The sequence below is a fragment of the Emydura macquarii genome, unplaced genomic scaffold (assembly GCF_026122565.2).
Source record: "Emydura macquarii macquarii isolate MOO-44397 ecotype Brisbane River unplaced genomic scaffold, CSIRO-AGI_Emac_v2 contig_1390, whole genome shotgun sequence".
Taxonomy (NCBI): Eukaryota; Metazoa; Chordata; order Testudines; family Chelidae; genus Emydura; species Emydura macquarii.
In genome coordinates, this window is record NW_027131527.1 from 20106912 (window position 1) to 20126032 (window position 19121).

General features: G+C 42.7%; 2 protein-coding genes across 4 annotated transcripts in view; one reads left to right on the plus strand and one right to left on the minus strand.

The window, feature by feature from the left end:
- ACTA2 (actin alpha 2, smooth muscle) overlaps positions 1–19121 on the minus strand; it is a 52840-nt gene that overhangs the window by 33651 nt on the left and 68 nt on the right. Inside the window, exon 1 of one of the 2 annotated variants that reach the window (XM_067552807.1) lies at positions 460–480. The exons of the other annotated variant lie outside the window; for it this stretch is intronic. The gene's annotated coding sequence lies outside the window, so the exon portion shown is untranslated. Of the gene's footprint in view, positions 1–459; positions 481–19121 lie in introns of those variants that run through there. 2 annotated transcript variants of the gene reach the window in all.
- Positions 401–19088, plus strand: FAS (Fas cell surface death receptor). Of its 2 annotated transcripts, none has more exons than XM_067552809.1 (9): positions 401–549; positions 7022–7184; positions 7997–8131; positions 11932–12043; positions 14153–14217; positions 14726–14806; positions 14960–15036; positions 16428–16452; positions 17366–19088. In XM_067552809.1, exons 1-9 carry the CDS (start codon positions 514–516, stop codon positions 17731–17733), a joined length of 1062 nt encoding a protein of 353 aa, XP_067408910.1. In that variant the 5' UTR covers positions 401–513; the 3' UTR covers positions 17734–19088. The 2 variants fall into 2 exon arrangements, with proteins under 2 accessions (XP_067408910.1, XP_067408911.1); XM_067552810.1 differs by having other exon boundaries at positions 14729–14806.

Genomic DNA, 19121 nt, shown 5'->3' on the forward strand with positions numbered 1-19121 from the left:
TCTTCCCAGAAGAAGCTAGCCAGCCCCAGCCCTAGCAGGCCCTGTTATGGGGCAGGGCTAGAGGAACCCACTGCTCACAGTAAAAGAGCAGGACAGCTGTTTGACAGTGTCCACCGAGCAGGGGCTGGGCGCCCATATCACACCTTTCAAAGCACAAAGCTGCAGCAAGGGCGCTCGGTGGCTCTTGGGAGGCCTGGAGGATCCACCCTGCTACGGCTCTACCGGGCCACGGGCGCCTCGCGCTCCACTCTGTCATCGTCTCCCTCGGGAGGGAACGGGACGGGCGGTGGCTAAACCCAGAGGAGGAGCCTGCCCCCTGTCCGGCCCAGCACCGCGCGGCGCGGGGCGGGGCACGGTGCAGCGGCAGATGGTGCGGGCGCGGTGCCGCTGGCAGAGGCAGAGGCAGACCCATGGGGGACGGCGGCGACGAGGGCAGCTCCCCCGGCGCCGCGGACTCACTTTCGTTTTGGAGGGCAAGTCCCGCCGGGCTTGCCCGGGCACCGCACCAGCAGCATGAGCGCAGAGCTCCGCTTCCTCCGCCTCGTCCTAGTAAGTCCCGTCGCGCCGGGCCGGGCCCAGGGGCCAGGCTGTCTCGCGCCGCTGCCGGGGATGGGGGCGGGCGGGATCCCCGGGGCTCGGTCGGCGGCGTCTCCTTCTCCCCAGTGCCGCGCCTGAGCTAGCGGGGGGAGAGCCTCCCAACATCCTGTGTGCGCCGGTGCCTCTCCCCTTAACTACCGGGAGGGAGACGCTGCCGTGGAGCTGCCCGCGGCCGGCCAGGACTTGTCAGGTCCATCGCGCTGCTGATGTGCTCGGCGCGGGACAGGCGCGGGCTGGCCGCGGCTGAACAGCTCCGCGCACTCAGCTAGAGGAAGCCGGAGGCCAGGGGCTAGGACTATGGAACCCAGGAGAGGTGCTCCCTCCGTACAAAACAACCATCGTTTCTGGGAAGCGATGTCGGTAGAGATAAAGTCCAGCTTGTCCCGTGACGCATCAGCAACAAACAGAAAGCATTCCTGCTTCCTTAAGATGGGGCCGGTTGATTCAGCCCAGGTGCAGGAGACTTGACTCTGAAGTATTGTTTCCTGGAAGCTGTTTGATGTTGGCACGGTTTTAAAAAGGCTGTGAAGTGAACTCCTGCGTCCCCCCCACCCTTCCACTTTGCGGTCTCTCTGTGGAGTAAAGCAATGCAGTGAAACTGAATTCTTTCACTCGCTCATTTATGTTTAAGTTATAAATTACATTACATGAAGCAAGAGAAGACAAAGTAAATATTTTGCAGAGTTGGTAGAGGTCCCTGCTTTATCCGGCTTATATAACTGAATTTCTATTTTTTTGGATTTCTGTTGTTCTGCTTTTGAAAATTGACATTTGCCAACACTACACCATTATCACATCTATTTCCTAGTATAAGAAAACTGTGGGAGCAGTTGGCAATTATTGATCCTTTAATAGTGAGCTGTGCAAACTGCAGAATTGAGATGAAATTAAATAATATTAATGGCCAAACTACTATTGATATAAATTGGGAGCAGGATTGGACTCTGAAAATGTGACATCCTCTGTTTATAAAACTTATTCATTATGGCCCTGATCCTGCAAACACTTAAGCACATTCTTGACTTTGCTACCATATTACCATTTGAAATCAGCGAGTCTGCTCATGATAGTATAGTTAAGTATTTGCAGGATTGGGATTTATCTTTCCCTTCTTCCACTCCAGGGAAATATGCTAGACCACTCTTTCTGATGTTTTCTAGCATTTTGTCTGGGGACCATAACTGTCCCTCAGTTACTGCTGTCAACTCTCTGAGACACCATCTTGAATTTCACACATACGATCTTCCCGCAGCACAGTTACATTTGACACTGAATGATTTTTTGTGGTGCAGAGGCTAATGTTAAGATGATTGGTACCAAAATTTTAACAGTAGATTTTATTTATCACTTTAGAGTTGCAAAATTAATTTTGGTAATGCAGTTAAGTGACTCCGTTTATACTTTGGAGTCTTACACCAATTGTGCTGCTCCACAAAACACCAAAATATAAATTAAATAGTATATAGAGGATGTTTAACAACCAAACAGTGGGAGTGTAGGTTGTGAGAGTCAAAAGAAGAGAAGTGCCGACAGCACACCAATGGCAGAGATGTACTCCAATTATATCACGCTTAACTAGACGTAATCACTGTCAAAAATAGAAATGTATCTATATCCTGAAGTTATTTGTCAAACTGATAGTGGTGTAAACAAATCTCATCCTATTGCCTCTTTCCTTCAACATACACAATAGGTTGATGTTTCCATCTAAACCAGGCTCTCTGTCAAATCCCTGTCCCATTAGCCAGAGAGGAAATTGCTCTCCCTGTTATTCCCACTTCCCTGATTTTTGTAGCATATGCGCTTACCACTTTATTTTTTTTTAAAAGTAATAAAAGCCCTGCAATATGCATCTGGCCTATTAATTTAGTTACACCAGAACATGGGAGTAGTTGGGTTTATTAGGCCTTGATCCTACACATGATTCCATAGGAGCAAACCCCTGCACTCATGGCACATCAGTTGTGGAAATAGATCCTTAAGAACGTAAGAGCGGCAGGATCAGATCATGGTCCGTGTTATTTAGTGGCCTGTCCCAGAGTTTCAGAGGGAGTGTACAGAATGGAATACTTATGGAGTCATCCACCCCATCTATTACTCCCATTTTTTGGTAGTTCGAGGTTTGGGATCGCCACAAACATTGGGCTGTGTCTGAGACCATCTTGGCTAATAGCCCTTGATGGACCTATTCTCCTTGAATTTATTTAGTTCTCTTTTGAATCCAGTTATACTTTACCTATCACAGCATTCCATGACAATGAGTTCTACCAGTTAGTTGTCTATTGCATGAAAATGTACTTCCTCTGCTGCCTATTAATTTCATTAGATGACTCCTGGTTTGATCAGATGACCCTCCTTAGGCTCTTACTATTCCTTCTATGTTACCAGAAGACTAAGCATAGGCCTGCCCTCATAAAAAAAACAAAGCACAGACCATTTGAAAAAAGAGCTGGAAGGCACTCATACTACAGCGATGAGCATGGTACCAGAACATATATAAAACAGAATAGAAAAGAAACAACTACATTTAATAAGAACAAATTTGGATACCTTCAAAACAGCAAACAAATACTAGCCAATAATTTTCTAGTTCATATAGTAAGGTCATTTATGTAATAAGCAGCCAATTTCTGAGAATTTAGAAATGACCTCTTAGAAGTTAAAGCCCTCTCGCTAAAGTGTTTATTCCACCCATGATACTCCTTATGGCTCTGATACTGCAAACATCTATGCACATGCTTAAATATATGCACTTAAAAAATCAGATTAAAGACAACTCGATGACTCATGTAAAGATAAGTTTGTCATAAGTGTTTGCATAACTGGGGTTGTATTTGCACAATATGTTTATGTATTTTACTGCTAAGATGAATTTCTCTGTTTTCTTCTATTTCGATGCAAGACACTGAACAACCAGGAAATGATGAAAAGTGAACGTCAATATATTGTATAAAAGAAAAAAAACAGATCATAAGTTTCCTCTGAATCTTCCATTTTGACATCCGGCCACAGAGTAGCAACAATGAGATAGAAGCTGCTCATGTTGCTGCAAGTCTTAACCATAAACAGTAATCATTAAGAAATGTGCATTGAAACAGAGCCCCAAAAAATCTACAGAACATTCATCTGATATAAGGACATGTTATTATCCCCACTGTACAGATGGAAAAACTGAGACAAGAAATTAATGCCAATGTTTTCAAATTTGACCTTGTTTGGGGTAACTCGGGTTTAGTCCCCTATGGGCTTGATTTTCAGGGGCACTGAAAACGCACACGCACACACCCCTACCTTATTAACCACAGCACCAAAGATGCGCAGATTCTATGGGTTTTATACCACTGTAACTCTATTGACTTCACAAAATTAAACTCAATTCCTCGTTCTGGCCCTACTGGTTCTCATGACTCAAGTGCACTGAACACTTTGGAACATGAGGAACTGTCACTCTGAATGTTTGCTTCAGTGCAGTTCAGTGCTAACTGCACACTTCATCTTGATGTGAAAAAAAAGCAAAGGAAAGAGAGAGCAAAAAGAGGAGGGAGCGGAAAGTGAGAAATGTGCTACTGGAAACTGGACCAGAGAGCACCTGCTATAGTAAGACCTCTACTTCATCCAAAAGAGTGCAAGGAAAGGACCCATTTGCCAAACAATATAAAATTACTACCTGTTTGATAGTTACATCTTACTAGGATTAATGTAAGCCTGCATTTGGGGGGGGGGGGAGTTAATTAAAATAGCAAAAGGGGGATACATAGTTCCTAAAATCATTCTTTGTGAAAGAACTACAAAGAGCAGACAAACATCAGTACATAACTGAAACTTCCAGTGTGGTGCTATCCAATACCAAAGCAAGGAAATCCCCTCTCTCTTTTTAAATTTCTTGAAAGCCCCTGATGAACTATGTGCACTTGCTGCTGTGTGACTGATACAAAAACAGATTGGGGGTTGAATGGATGAAAATTATGGCCAAAAATTAATAGATGCAGGTGCATGCTCCTAAGTGGAGATGGGAAATTAGTGAAAGAAGAGAGTGGGAGACTGAGAGGAAACAGAGAATTTCTTTTAAACTAAATACTTAAACAGTCGTCCATCCACTATCTGGGTCTCACATTCAAATATTGTACTTATTATGACTATGTAGATCATTATGCCACTACTTAGTGTTTCCTCTAAAGTCTTCCACTGGTGGGAAGTGTGCCCCTTTTGTAAGAGACCAGGGGTATGGCCCATAAATCACATGGATCCTTGAGGATTCATTAGGCCTTCCGTGGCTCTGCCTTGGCTCCATAGATAGTGTGGTTCAATTACCACACTGCCACAGACTCCCCAACCAGTGCTTGCCATTGGAATCCAATTTTTTTGGGTTCCCCAGTATAGAGAGGGGCTCTGAAAGAAGGTTAATGCCTGAGCAGATCAAATGGAATTGGAACTGAGAATCTGGCCCAAATTATTATTTCCAATGTTTTTTCTGGGGTTAGTTGCCCCTACTGATTTTGTTCCTACTGTGTGTTTGGACTTTTCATTTTAAAATGGTATTTATTTTAGATTAGGAAAAGAACAAAAACAAGTCTCCGTGAGTCATTCTAGGCTGAAAGCATACATTGTGTTCTGTTTTCATGAAAAGAGGTCAATAAAGCACCCATCATCCCCTTAATGCATGTGTGTAAGTTCGGTTATTGTCACTCAGTGATATGGGTACTACTGAGGACATGAATGGCCTCCTAAGTGCGCCATCAAATTGTGTTAACTTTAATTCCAAGGAGATTTATAAGAAAAACAATAAAGTGACCCTAGGAAATAAAGAAATATTGTGTAAAAATTAGAATGTCATGGGGGGGGAGCGAAAAAGGAAGAATATCAGATGTGGAGTAATGTTTCTGTGTGCCATGCATATGTGATGCTACTTAAAAGACAGTCCCTGAGTAGTAGTCCACACTTATTGTATTAGGAAGTACAGAATTATCTGTCGTGATAAATTAGTGGTATATATGTTACTATACGTTATGTTTCGGTCCTTCGCTATTGTGTCAATACCTATAAAAATGAGGAGAGGTGGGGCGGTTTTGGTGGTTTTGAAGAGGGTTATGAGTTCATGCATGCACATAGAAGCAGCTAAGAGGATTTGTTAGTGTGGTTTCCGCATGTTTATCAGTTATTTGCTTTGCACGTGTCTGTCATTTAGAAAGTTATTATTATAGTCACCCATTTTATCCTATTATCTACCTCATGCTTCATACATTTTTCTTTTCATGCTCATCTTATATTTGCTCCTTCTCGGCCTTAAAACTAAATGGCAGTTGTAGTCACACCATAAATTTGGTCCATTTATTCTTGTTTCATCATACAGTCTCTCTCTGTGTTTATCTTTCTGTTCCACACTGTTTCCTCCTTTTCAAAATGACAGCTGCTGACTTGACATTCTGGGGCTGATTCTACTCTCTTTCACATTGATATCAATCAATATTACCTCCTCTGAATTGCTGGAGCTACACCTGGTTACTGGTATAAAAGCAGAGTAAAGGAGAGGAGAATAGGGCCCAGTGTGTCTGAGAATACATATTTCTAGAACGTGAAAAGTTTCTCCGAGCTAGGTTATCACTTTAGGCACAGCCCTGAGCAAGGAATGGTGGGTAGACTACCCACCCCAGGAGCTGCTCTGAGAAGCATTGTGACTCAGACGACACTCTGAATCACAGTCCTCCAGTTTGTGGACAGCATTGTAATTTCCTTCTGGCCTACTCACCGTGTAGCCCCATTGACACCTGCACACTGCACCTATGGTCAGGGTAGCCCAAGTAGAGGCACTAAGGACATCGTGCCTCCATCTTGCTTCCTTGAGCCAGGGGATAGTCCACTTCAAAATCTCAGACCATCTAACTTTACAGGTTTCCCCATGGACTGTGGGTTTCCAGACCCTTCTGTTGGTCCTGGCAAAGCAGTCAATCCAAGCTTCTTCAAGTGCTGAGGGACAGCCTGTCCCTCACTACCTATAGTTGCTAGTGCTCCTGCTACCTCTTTCTCCTGCTCCATTCCCTCCCAAACACACAGGGCTGCAGTACTACTCTTGCAGCACTCAGCCCTGAGCACTCAGAGCTGGCTTGGGCGGAACAGCTCCCTCAGCCCCCAGCACTTCTGGCTCCCAGAGCCAATCTCCTCACAGGACTGGAAGGAGGCAAAGATCCTGACACTGCAGCATCTTTGTGTAGCATGACCCCTGAGATGAGAGAGATACGATGAGATATCGCTTTCCTCCTTTTCCCTCCTGCCTCTCCATGCTGTGAGGTACTGCTCGCACGCCATCATCCACTCCTCCCTCAGAGCCAGTTCCAGTGTGGCCCACTCTGCAAGTAGAAGCTGGATAGGGTAGGGAGCAGAGTTTGAGCAACTTTCCCATACCTACAATTTTACTGTTCTCTCCCAGGTGTTTGGCTGGACTATTGGATCACTGTGTGAAAGTGATGTACCTGCTGCACACACTGTATATGATAAGCTGTCTATACAGAGGAATCTCTCAAAAAGGGAACTGAAATGTGAAGAGGGAGAATATCCTGCAGAAAATATCTGCTGTAAGAAGTGTGCACCTGGTAGGTATCATTTTAAGATAGTTTATTGAAAAATAAAGAGGTGAATGGAAATGACCACCTACAGAACTGCATACTGCTCAATAAATATTCTATATACTGTAGCATCTACTGGGACACAGTGTAACAGGGCCTATCTCTGGCCCCCCCAATGACAGGACTACATTGGCTTCATATTTTCATTCAGAATTCCCTTGAGCACTGAAAACTGTACTCTATGGATTGGTCTCTAACCTTCTGGCATTTAGGCTTTTTCCCTAAAGGTGTACCTGGTTAATCCATGCTATGCTAACACCGTTCACATGACCTGTTCCAAACCCAGGTGGGTAATGCAGAATCTTAGAAAACACTCTTAAATATTTACTGAGTAAATGCCAATAATTTCCCTTGGATTTCAGACAAATCCACGTAAGCAACTTGAATCCATAGAAAAGCGCTGTGATAATTATATGCACAGTTTTCAAGGAGGTAAAAAAAATGCATTCATGCTCTTTTACCCACACAACTCCCCATTTGTACCTGTGAATGGGTATTTTCATTGAACAGATCATTTTGGTTACTAAATTTTCCTTGTTTTTAATAATTAGAATTTTAAATCCAACCTTGCATATGCTACATTATCAAAAAGGCATGTATAGATAGATACCCATCTGATTTATCGATAGCATGTAGAATATATTGATCCTGTCATTATTCATAAATTAGAAATTTTGAGAGATGAAGAGAAACAGAAAATCTGAAGCAGATCATCCAGCTGACAACTTTTAGGTGTAGATACTGCAATGTTCATTCTTCTTTTTGCATTTTTTTTACAGGTTCATTTAAACAGGCTGATTGCACAAAGGTCAACAACACAACTTGTGTACAATGCGAAGAAGGATCAACATTCATGGATTATCCCAATTACTACTTGGGGTGCAGAAGGTGCGGAACATGTGACACTAAACTTGGTACGTCTGTAAAATAGCAACTTAAGCAATAAACACTTTTCAGAGGATTAGACTGAGGAGTTACCGCAAGTCTTGAGGAACGGGTAGCATATAGTTACTATGTCCCAGGAATAAACCAGGGAGGAAATTGTGACAAAGTCACAATCTGGTGCCTGGATCCCCTTTTCTCAAGTGCTTAGGGGAGTATGCGATGCCAGTTCTTTTCCTGAGCAAATGCTCAGGTGCACTGGTTGGCACTTAGAGAGAACAAAGTTAAGGCTCTGTCCACTCCCACCTACCTGTGTTGGAGGGCAAGAAGTCCTTGGAGGTGGCTCTTCCACCCATAATATGACATGATCTGGGTAGCCCACTATGACATTCCGGGGTGCAATCCAGAGTAGTGAGAGGCTGCTACCCCTGGCCCTGCACCCTTGGGTGCCTCACAATACTTTACTGCTGTACTCCCAACCTGGGCCCCTCACAAACAGCCAAACAACATGCAGGTCACATCCTGAATATCTGAGTGTAACTGCAGCTGGCCAGCACACTCCAGTCACATGCTGGTTTCCACCAGCCTTGGTTACCACTTACAGGGTGACCCCGACACATTCCCATTCCTGGATTTTCCCCAAAAATGTGTGTTCTGCTCTGTCCAGCCCTCTCCTGGCAGGTATTATACATCCATTGCCCCTGTAAGGGGTCAAATGTACAACAGTTTGCTACTTTAATTGGAGTTACCAAACAATTCAGTTTAAACACAACACTGGATTAGTTGCAATTTAAGAATAAAACAAGTTTATTGAACTACAAAGAGAGGTTCTTAAGTGAGTACAAGAATAAGGTATTAAAGTCAGAAGTGATTACAAGAGAAATAAAGATAAAATGGTAACTATAAGTTAACAAACTAGACTTGGTTCAAGGTAAATTTCTTACCAAATATTTTCAGCAACAGGGCTGACCAAATTCTCAGGTCAGAACCCTCCCAAAGTCCAAAGACTGTTTCTTTTGTCTCCTTAGATCAGTGATCTTCACTATATTTCAAGCAGGGGCCACTATGGCAAAAAACCTTCAATGTGAGAGCCACATCAACCACTAAATTAACACATTGCTTGTTACTCCTTAATGATGTAATGTTACAGAGTGACTCATGTAACTAAAACTTTTGTTTGTTCGTTTCATTAATATCCACAGTTACGTTCCTATCTGCTTTTTCTCCTGTTTCACTTTCCGATTTTCTCTTCAACGGAATTAAGAATCTATCCATTCTTTCCAGTAATTCACTGGGGCCAAAAAATAATATACGGCACAAACAATTGAACATTCGGAGTTCTACATTGGTTGCTATGGTAATATTATGGTTATTATACAATGGATATACTTAGATGTACTTATTGGTGCACATCGTACCATGTGGTCAATGTGACGCGTAAAGAAGGCGGCATTTGATAGGCTCAGTAGATATTCTAATGTTAAAAATAAAATAAATTGGAATATAAACAATTAGTCAGGGAGCTGCACTTAGGGTCGATTGGAGCCACCTCTGGTTCCCAGGTCTTGCAATGAAGAACACTGCCTTAGGTGAAAAAGAGAGAGAGAGAGACAGACAGACAGACTGACTATCTGAGGTGTTTTTGCTCCTCCTTTTTATAGTCATCACCCTTTGAAATGCATTTTCCTGAGGGGTTACCCCTTGATAAAGTTCCTTCCAGCTGTGAGGGTGGAGACATGGGGTCTTATGGTGAAAGAGGTTCCATGTAGTTGTTTATTAAAATGCGAATCAATCTGTTTCTGCCTCCCTTTGCTGCTAAAGAATGGCCGCTTGAGCCATGATTACCAGTCAACTTTGATGACACTTGTCTAGCAGCACTAGCTTGTCCTTTGTCTTCGGGAAACTGGCCTCCCCATTCCCCAAACTCCCTTGGCCTGTGGCCCCGCTCCCAGCCCTCAACCGCAGCTCTGGCCCGGCTCCCAGACCCAGCTCTCAACCACAGTTTCCAGAGGGGTGTGGACCAGGTGGGGAGGCGGGGAAGGAGCAACGGAAAAAGTTTGGGGACCAAAAGTATGGATGGTATGAATACAGGGTTGCAGTCAGTCACACCCACCTTATGCCCCCTGAGTCCCTTGTGTTGGCATTTATCTTGGCTCACAATCAGGTCCACAGTGCAAACATTTTAGATATATTCAAACATTTTAGGTGGCATTAACAAAAAGTAAATCAAAAACAATCTTTCTATAATATCTCATTTTCAGAAGTTACTTTGAGTCCTTCCTGATGATAAAAAACCACATACACTAGACCAGGGGTGGCCAATCTGCAGCTTGCGAGCGCATAGGGCTCTTTGCTCAGACAAATACAGTACTGGGGAGAAGAAGGGGAGTGAAATTGACCAGCTGCCCCCAAAATTGACAGATCAGTGGGAACTGTCCCTGCAGAGAAAGGAGGGGGAGTGAAAGTGACGAGCTGCCTGAGGGCAAGGTACCTGTGGCTCTTTGTCTCTCACTGGTTGGCCACCCCTGCACTAGACAGTGCAAGATACAACTTGATTTTCTGACAAACAAACAGTCTGGAGTGTTTTAAAATGGACACACACACGTATAACACAAAGCAACCATTTGGGAGAACACAAATCTGCTCCCACTCTAGTTCTCTACTGATGCAGGTTTGCAGTTACTCCTCCTTAAACTCAGGGGGTGCTGCAGAAGCAAGGCATAGGAGAAATTTGTGCATAATATTATAAGAGGCATTTGAGGAAGCCCGTTTGCAGGTGACTGAGGGGGGTCACAAGTTACATAAAAAAGTTTCCAGTAAGGAATTGTTGTGTTAATTTTAATTAATTTAAATTTCATTTTAAAGTTATTGGAGGCTCAGGACCCTGAGCATCTTACAGTGTTTTGCACCTGATTGTGTCTGGCCCTCTGGCTTTGCAAGTGTGTGGGTGGGGGCAAAAGGAGCCTTCTCTTGCAGCCATGCTTCAACCCTCGGTGGTTGCTGAAATTGGCTTTTTTATGTGGGCAGTGGGATTCGGTTCCAGCAGAGTGTCTTTTCCTTTAATATCTCTTGAGATACTGCAAGGTCCCCAATCACACTCTGAATGCTTGCCTTACCTGGGACTCAAACTGCTGTCTGCTAAAGAAAATTATTTTTTAAAAGTCCTCTTCACATCTACATGTGTGACTAGTACTGTGTTACTGTATGGGTATCCTTTGCTGTTATAAGATCTCTGCAGTCAAGACAATCTTCCTAGCCAATACTGGATAAAAGCTGATTTTAAATAGGAAGAGCTTACTAGAAGAAAACTAAACTGGTTCAAACAAAGCCAAACAAAGTGACTCAGCGCAGCCCAACTTGTCCATTTTACCCAATGTCCAGTCCAGGGAAGTAGATGGACATGGGGAACTTCACCAAGGGTTGACACCAGCAGATGGTGCAGGAGATGCACAGGGAACCATTACAGAAATGGCAGCTAGCGCAGAACATTAATTATGAAAAGTGTCACAGAATGACGAATGAGAAAAAAACAGCTAGTGTTTTGTAATGCTAGATAGTAGTCCCCTTCCAGCAAAGCAAGTGCTTATTATCAGCTCATTTTTGTGGGGTTTGCTAGCAAAGGACTCCTTTCCTCTCTCCTCTTCCCAATCTCCCCCAATCAGAAGGAGCATGTAGAAAACAGTATGGTGATGCTTCCTATTATGACCAGTTCACATTGATGCATAAAACAATATAGCTAAAAGCACTTGGCTTGAGCATAGCATTTGCTAATAGTGCAATAAAATAATGAAAGTACCTTCTAATTGAAGAAAACTCTTGAGATTTATTATAGGTTTGGAAGTTGCAGAACAATGTACCATCACTCAGAACACAAAATGCAAGTGTGCCCAAGACCACTTTTGCAATTCTTCTGTCCCATGTAGACATTGCGATCCATGCGACAAGTAAGTTTGGGGTCTTTATTATTTAACTATTCAAATAGTGTGTAATTTAATGTGAATTAGCCAGGCTCAACCAGTTTTTCAATCTTAGTATGGCCTCTAAGGCATTGTTTAGACTAGGGAAAAAAGGTAGTAGTTTTTCAATTTAGCTCATTTAACTCAGTTGAAAGTCCCACTTAACATCAACGTAGACAGAGTCAAGTACCTTCTAGCTTCATTTTATTGGTCAAGTTATGGCCTAATAAGGTTTTTTGTTGAGTTAAGCTAGTTCTATTGAGCTCATTCAATTAAGCACTTTTTTCCTAGTCTAGACAAGGCCTAAAACCGTATAGGGTCCCCATTTGCATGCATGGTTTTCACAGCTGTGTGCAAATATGCATTTAAATGCATAAATCTGCACACACTTTTAATAACTCCCATCTGAGTTTTTCTGGCTTTGTCTCTGTATTTTGTTGGGGTGGATAGAAGATTGTTCCATGACGGGAGGTTATGGAATGAAGGATTGAATGGGTGAGGAAGTAGAGTTGGAAGGTCTGGCAATCCCAGAGGGTGACAGTCTATAGAGGAAGAGAACTTCAGGGAAAGCAGTAGGTGCCTTTTATAGGATCTTCTTCCAAAATCCCTTGGACTCATACCTCTCCAATCTCCCTCCCAGGAAGTGACATCACTCATTTTAGAGAGACAAGATGGGTAAGGTAATATCTTTTGGTCCAATAAAGGATATTACCTCACCCATCTTTTCTGTCTAATATTCTGAGGCCAACAAAGCTACAGCAATACTGCATACATCTCATTTTAGTCACATTGCTATTGCTATTGCCTAAAGAATTGGTATCCCTTCATTTACTGCACAAATTAATTTCCATCAGAAATCTAAAATTATGAAACCAGGGTTTTAGAGTGATTTTGACTGAAGGAATGAATCCCTCAGCATTTTAATTTCTTGTATGAGATTTTTTATTCTCTAATTTTGGTCTTTGTCACACACTGACTGCATCCCAAACTGGGGTCTTGGCAGAGTGAGAGATGTGTTTTGGTTCCTATTCATAAACACTCACGTCGGCCTGGTGCAATGGGTAACTCTGTATGTCTGCACTGCAATTATACACCCATGGCTGGCCCATGCCAGCTGACTCAGGTTCACGGGGCTCACGCTAAGCAGCTGTTTAATAGCAATGTAGAAGTTCAGGCTTTAGCTGGAGCCTGGGATCCTCCCACTTCACAGGGTCCTAGAGCCCAGGCTGCAACCTGACTATCTACACAACAGTTAAATAGCCCCTTATCCTGAATCAGTTGGCACTGGCCAGCCGTGGGTGTCTAACTCATACCCTCGTGTAGACATACCCTCTGTTTTCTGCTGCATGAGTGTTTGACAGATCTGTTGTGAATAAAGCCAGCATACTTTTCTAACTCATACCCCGTGTAGACATACCCTCTGTTTTCTGCTGCATGAGTGTTTGACAGATCTGTTGTGAATAAAGCCAGCATACTTTTCAATTCTATCAAGGCATGCACCCCCCAACCCACCCCACTCTTAGCGGGTGTAGGCAATCGTGCTTTTAGTATTGGGCACCTTAATGGATGGACCTGTTTCTGTCTCCCCAAAACCATCTCAGTCCCAATCGCTTCCTGCTTTTAAAAGGCAAGTAAAAACATTGTTCCAAAGGTGCTCGGGTTATTTTAGAAGGAGCGCTGCTGGCCCTTTCTTTATTACCTTTCTTTTCATGCCTCTTTCTGTATCAGGCTCCCTCATTTGTTTTATCTTGAGGATATTTTGTGTTTTTATTGTATTTCATTGGATTTTATCATGGCGTAGAGCACCTTGAGTGGCTCACAAGGCCACATGGGGGCACTCTGTAAATAGTGGTATTAACATCATTTACATTATGACTCGTGACTTCCAGGAAACTGGACTAAACATTAACACCATTGGAGGGCTACAGAAAGACTTCTTCCTTCCTACTAAACTCAAAACTCCACCACCTTGCTATATTAAAAGCCAGCTGGGAACAGGGGCATGGATGATCTTGCCTTCTTTTTGTGACAGATTGTGTTGTTTTTCCATCTTTAAATTATTATTAAATGCATTAATATTTTTCATATTTTCTCTAGGTGTGAAAATGGCGAAATTGAAAAAGCATGCACCTTGACCACCAATACCATATGCAAAACTAAAGGTGAATTATTTAATCTCGGTATCTGCCCAGCTGGAGGCAGCTGGATACAGTGGAACCAGTTATATGATGTAGGCCAGGTTGTGTGCGTTAGGCCCATGGCGGAGGCAATGTGGAGCTGCACCACTCTATACAATGTTTCCCAGGGACACCTGGTACACAGCAGGGGAGCACACCCACTGCTACACAAGGATACAGCATGGCCTCCACTCCATGACTGGTCAGCTCTGATGGCTGGGGTGGCAGGATCGCCCCTTTTAGAGTGGTTTGTATTTTAGGGGCCAGGAGAGGGGAGCAGTCCCTGTGGGCAGGAGAGAACAGGAATCATTTTTTTGCCTTGCCCTGGCACAGGGATGCGCGGAGCACTCACCTCCCCACCTGGCACACATCTATACGAGGGCCTTCCGCAGCCTGACCTGTATGATCTTATGAAGGGTTCCAGGTGTGGTGTTGTATTGCACTGTTTTTCTGCGCTTCGCCTCTATGTAAATTTTACAATGTTCTAAATTAGCAGGCAACTTCTGGTGGATCTATCTAGTGGTTGGAATCATAATCGCAATCCCATCACTATCAGTCATCGCTGTGTGCTGCTGTAAGTTAGTCTTATTTCTTCATCCATATTCTATACTGAATTGACTACCTAATTACTTAGTTAATCATAATTCTACTCGCTTGGGTGCACCACTCCAGCACCGATACGTACTCTGTGCTGGTTTTTATAATTCTTTGACATGGTTTGTTTCAGACAAGAAAAGATGGCATAATTTTGACTTGAACAAGCAGAAGCTGGATCAGGATGTTCACAAACCATACACCTCTGTGGTAGGTATCATTGCTTAGCATGGCTGAAATTCAGATTGGGGCAGGAGGCTAGCACTAGGCCCTCTGCACCACTTAAATCTGCATTGGGCCTGTGAAGATTGTGGGGAATGGGGAAGCCTGTCCTCCCTTTACTCTCTGGCTTTGTGAGAGTGAAATGAACTTCACTGTGGAGAGAAAGACACTTGGGGCAGAATTCCAAACTATTTTTGCCAAGTAAATAATAGGATTTGTCCATGTGCTTCCTACAAGCAGTTCTGAAAATGAAGTGTTTTGTACAGTATAACGTACACCTGGAAAACAAGAGGAAGTTTTCCAACTAGTAGAATCTTATTAAAGGTTTACCCTACCTGTCCGAGCTACCCACACAGGCTAGAAAGGATGTCAGGGATTTTATTCAGATCACTCCACTCTCTCTGCCTGAGTTCAGAGTCGAAGCTTTTACCTCCTAAATAGTCCGATCTGTAAACATGCATTGTTTCTTAGGGTAGACTGGGCTAGCTGAGAGCTCCCAGCCGCTGAGGATAAGGGAGGACATTGTGTCATTCTGTTGTGACTCTCTATCCTCTTAGCCCAGCTACAAACAGTACTGAGGGGCTCCATTCATCCAGTTCTCTATGGCTGAAGGACCGTTGCAATAGTGAGGACCATGAGGAAGCAGTGAGGGAGTGGGAGTGGGAAATGGTTTCTACAGAGGACCCTGAGAGAAAAAAGACATAATGGATTTGCTGGCTTGATTCACTAGGGTCAGATCATTACAGAAACATGCAAAAAGTGGCCCCAAGTTTGCTGGGGGAGAGCCTCATTTCACCCCCTTCCCGCCCACCACCACCAGATGTTTGGCTGTAGGGTGTGGACAGGAAGGGTGTGGAGCTGGGGGAAGCTACCTTCTTGCAGCAGCATCTCTCTCCAGCCTAGCAAGGAGCTCCTCACTTGGACAAAGGATCATTTTTCTCCTAAAGAGGGTTCCATGCAATGATTAAGCATTCGGAATAGCTAAGGTCCTGAGGTCCTTGTACTAGTCCAATGGCCCAGATAGAGTCCTTCTTCATTTCTGTTAGTCAGTTCAAAATTGGCTAGTGCGCAGTATTCTAAACATGGCCTGGCTACTAAAGAGAAGGGCCATGGATAAAGCTGGAGAAAACGTCAAGTTCCATAGCAAAGTTTCATGAAATTTAGTATTTTGCATAATTTGATGTTCTAAAAAATTTGGTAGTGGGAGCACAACCCCCACCCCCAGGTACAAAAGAGACTGTACTGCTGAAAGAATAAGAGAAGATGGGAATAAGTGAGAAAACTAAAAATTTAAATAACCAAGAAAAAACTGGGGACAGGGAGGGAAACTCTACAATCTGCAGGGCCTCCTTTACATTTTTTTCTTTATCTGTTTCCAGGAAATGGAGCCCCTCATGTACACAGGTATGAAATTACATTTTACTTTCTCAATAGGAATTTTGAGTTTAATGCCAGGTCAGCCTCTGTTTCGAAGGGCTGTCACTCCTCACTGATTTGTAACTCTCCTAACTAAATAAATGTCCGATGGGGGAACAATCCAGCACAATTTTCATTGATATTAAATCAAAGAAAGTTTTGCCTCAGTAGGGCCTGCAGGCCTTATATTTCTTGACGCATGTTAGAAGGAATCAGTTATTGAAAAATCTGAAATATTTCTGCTTGGATAAGCACCCAAATGTCTTCCTGATTGTTAAAAATGGGAGTATATGCAAACTTTTGGAGACATCATCCCACAGGGGACTAACTAGGAAACCAAATACTGGCAACCAGCCAATACTGGATCTCAGGTATTCATATATTCTGATTTCCTGGACTCTGCAGCTTCCAAAGGCATTCACCATGTATTACAGATCATGTAGTACTGTAATGTAGTCGCACACAAAGCCTAGATGATAGGTTTCTAGATACCAAATTGATAAGTGCATGAGTCAAGCAATGGAAGTATCATCATGGAGTAGTTCATGTCCCAACTATGAGGATGCCAAAGGTGTGTGTCTGCTTGACATGACCTTCATAAATTTGGTGATGGGAGGAAGGAAAGAAAAAAAGGTCCTACAGAAAGATCTGAGAGCTTATTTGAAGTCCCGGGAAGGGGATATGGGTCCATACCTGCACATTTGAATTTTCTAACAGAAGGGAAAGTATAGACCCGTACCTACTATGAATTCCTCTGTAAAAGACGCTGACTCTCCCTCTCTCATTTAGGCTTGAAATTTCATCTGTTTTGAATAGGAAAAAAGTGTGATCTATTTAAAACACGAGAAAGATCAGTAAGATGCTAGTGCCATGAGTTTGTAGTTTCAAATGTTATTTGTAGTTCCAGATGTTGACCTGAGCACCCACGTTCCTGCTATTGTGGAGGAGATGACACTACCACAAGTCAAGTCTTTCGTTCGGAAATACGAAATCCCAGAACCTGCCATAGAGCAGATCCTCCAGGACCATTCAAATGATTCAGCTGAGCAGAAAATCAAATTGTTCCATGTCTGGTATCAAATGCATGGGATGAAGGGGGCTTATGGAAATTTGATGAGCAGCCTGAGAGAATTAAAAATGCGTGCTGTTGCTGATAAAATTGAGAAAAAAATGAATGCGGTCACTTCCAGCACTCAGGAAAATGGAAAATCAAATGTCAAGACTGCTGAGCAAAGCAGTGCCCATTCTGATGGATATTTAGCACCATAATGTGTAGTCAGTGGAAAAATATTTCTAAACATATTAGTATTATTTTTATGTTGTAAATAACAAAGCTTTCAAATGCCATTTCCTTCAGCAGTTCTACCTGATTACACAAGAGGTGAGTGAACAAACACAAACAGCATGACTAATTTCTAGAGATGCATCATTGTGCACTTCAAAAATTCTGAGATTTTCCAATTCTTTGTGAAGGACTGTGAACACAGATGCTGGAGAGCATTCACTAAAAAAGCTACATCCTGGAAGTTCATGCAGAAAACTCACAATGCTTCTGTCACACCCACAAAAAACTAGTAGTCTGCCAACCTTTTGGAATGAAGATTTAGTTAAAGATTTATAGTCCCAGACACTGGATGACCTTTGTGTTAGTTATGCTGAAATTATGGTTAGAGCTATTTTCCTTATTATTAGTGCAATGTAAAAGAATGAAAACTCTGGTGTTATGTTTACAAGAATATTTTCAGCAAAAATGTTTAAAGAAAAAAAAAGATTTCAGTTATTTTAAAGTTAAAGGCTAACTTTAATGTAATCAGTAAACATGTTAAAGTTTTATTCAGATGAGAAGTCCCATTCAAAGTCAATGGGGCTATTCACTTGTGTAAGCATTTGCAAGATGAAGAATATACTTGTTTTTATAGTTTACTTTAAATGATACTTTCCGTTGTGAAAGCATGTGCACATGTACATAGTTCATGAAGGGCCCCAAACTAACCTCAGAAATACGGGTGCAGCTTCCATTGCCTTCTACCATAATCATGATGGTCCTTTCTAGTCTTAAAAAAAAATCTACAAAATGAAATGGGAATTATGCCTGTATAGCTGAAGGACAGAATGGGATCCTCAGTTTTTAAAGGTACGTCATACTAGCTGTGATCCTCCCAGGCCTCAGTGTTTGATATTAGCTTTTCTAATGCAAAATTTTAAAGTAAGATACAAGAAGCAATAAAAAAAGAGCTTGAAATACTGTATGGTTCTTTCTTTTAATTTGTATAAATTGGCCTATAATAACCACAGTTTCAAGATTTCAGATTCCTGGTGTCAGTAAACCATAGGAATGAAAAGTGAGAGCTCCATTCATCTCAGGACCATATGAAGCCTAGAAGGCTGTGCACCAGGCCAGTTTAATCAGTATGTCTGGGCTGCCACGTAATTTATCCACCTCCAAAAGAGCCTAGGGAACTGCAGAGCTACTCTGTGGAAGGGAAGGTTAATCTGTAAGCCTATGTTAGCGTCCTATTTCCTGTGCACCAAAATTTCCTATACTGGACCTATTTCCTTTTCTTCCTCTTGCTCCTAAATCCCTTACATAGCTCCAAGAGAAAGTGAGGTGTGTAGATTTGCTTCACTGTATCATCATTTATCCATCATGTTAATTT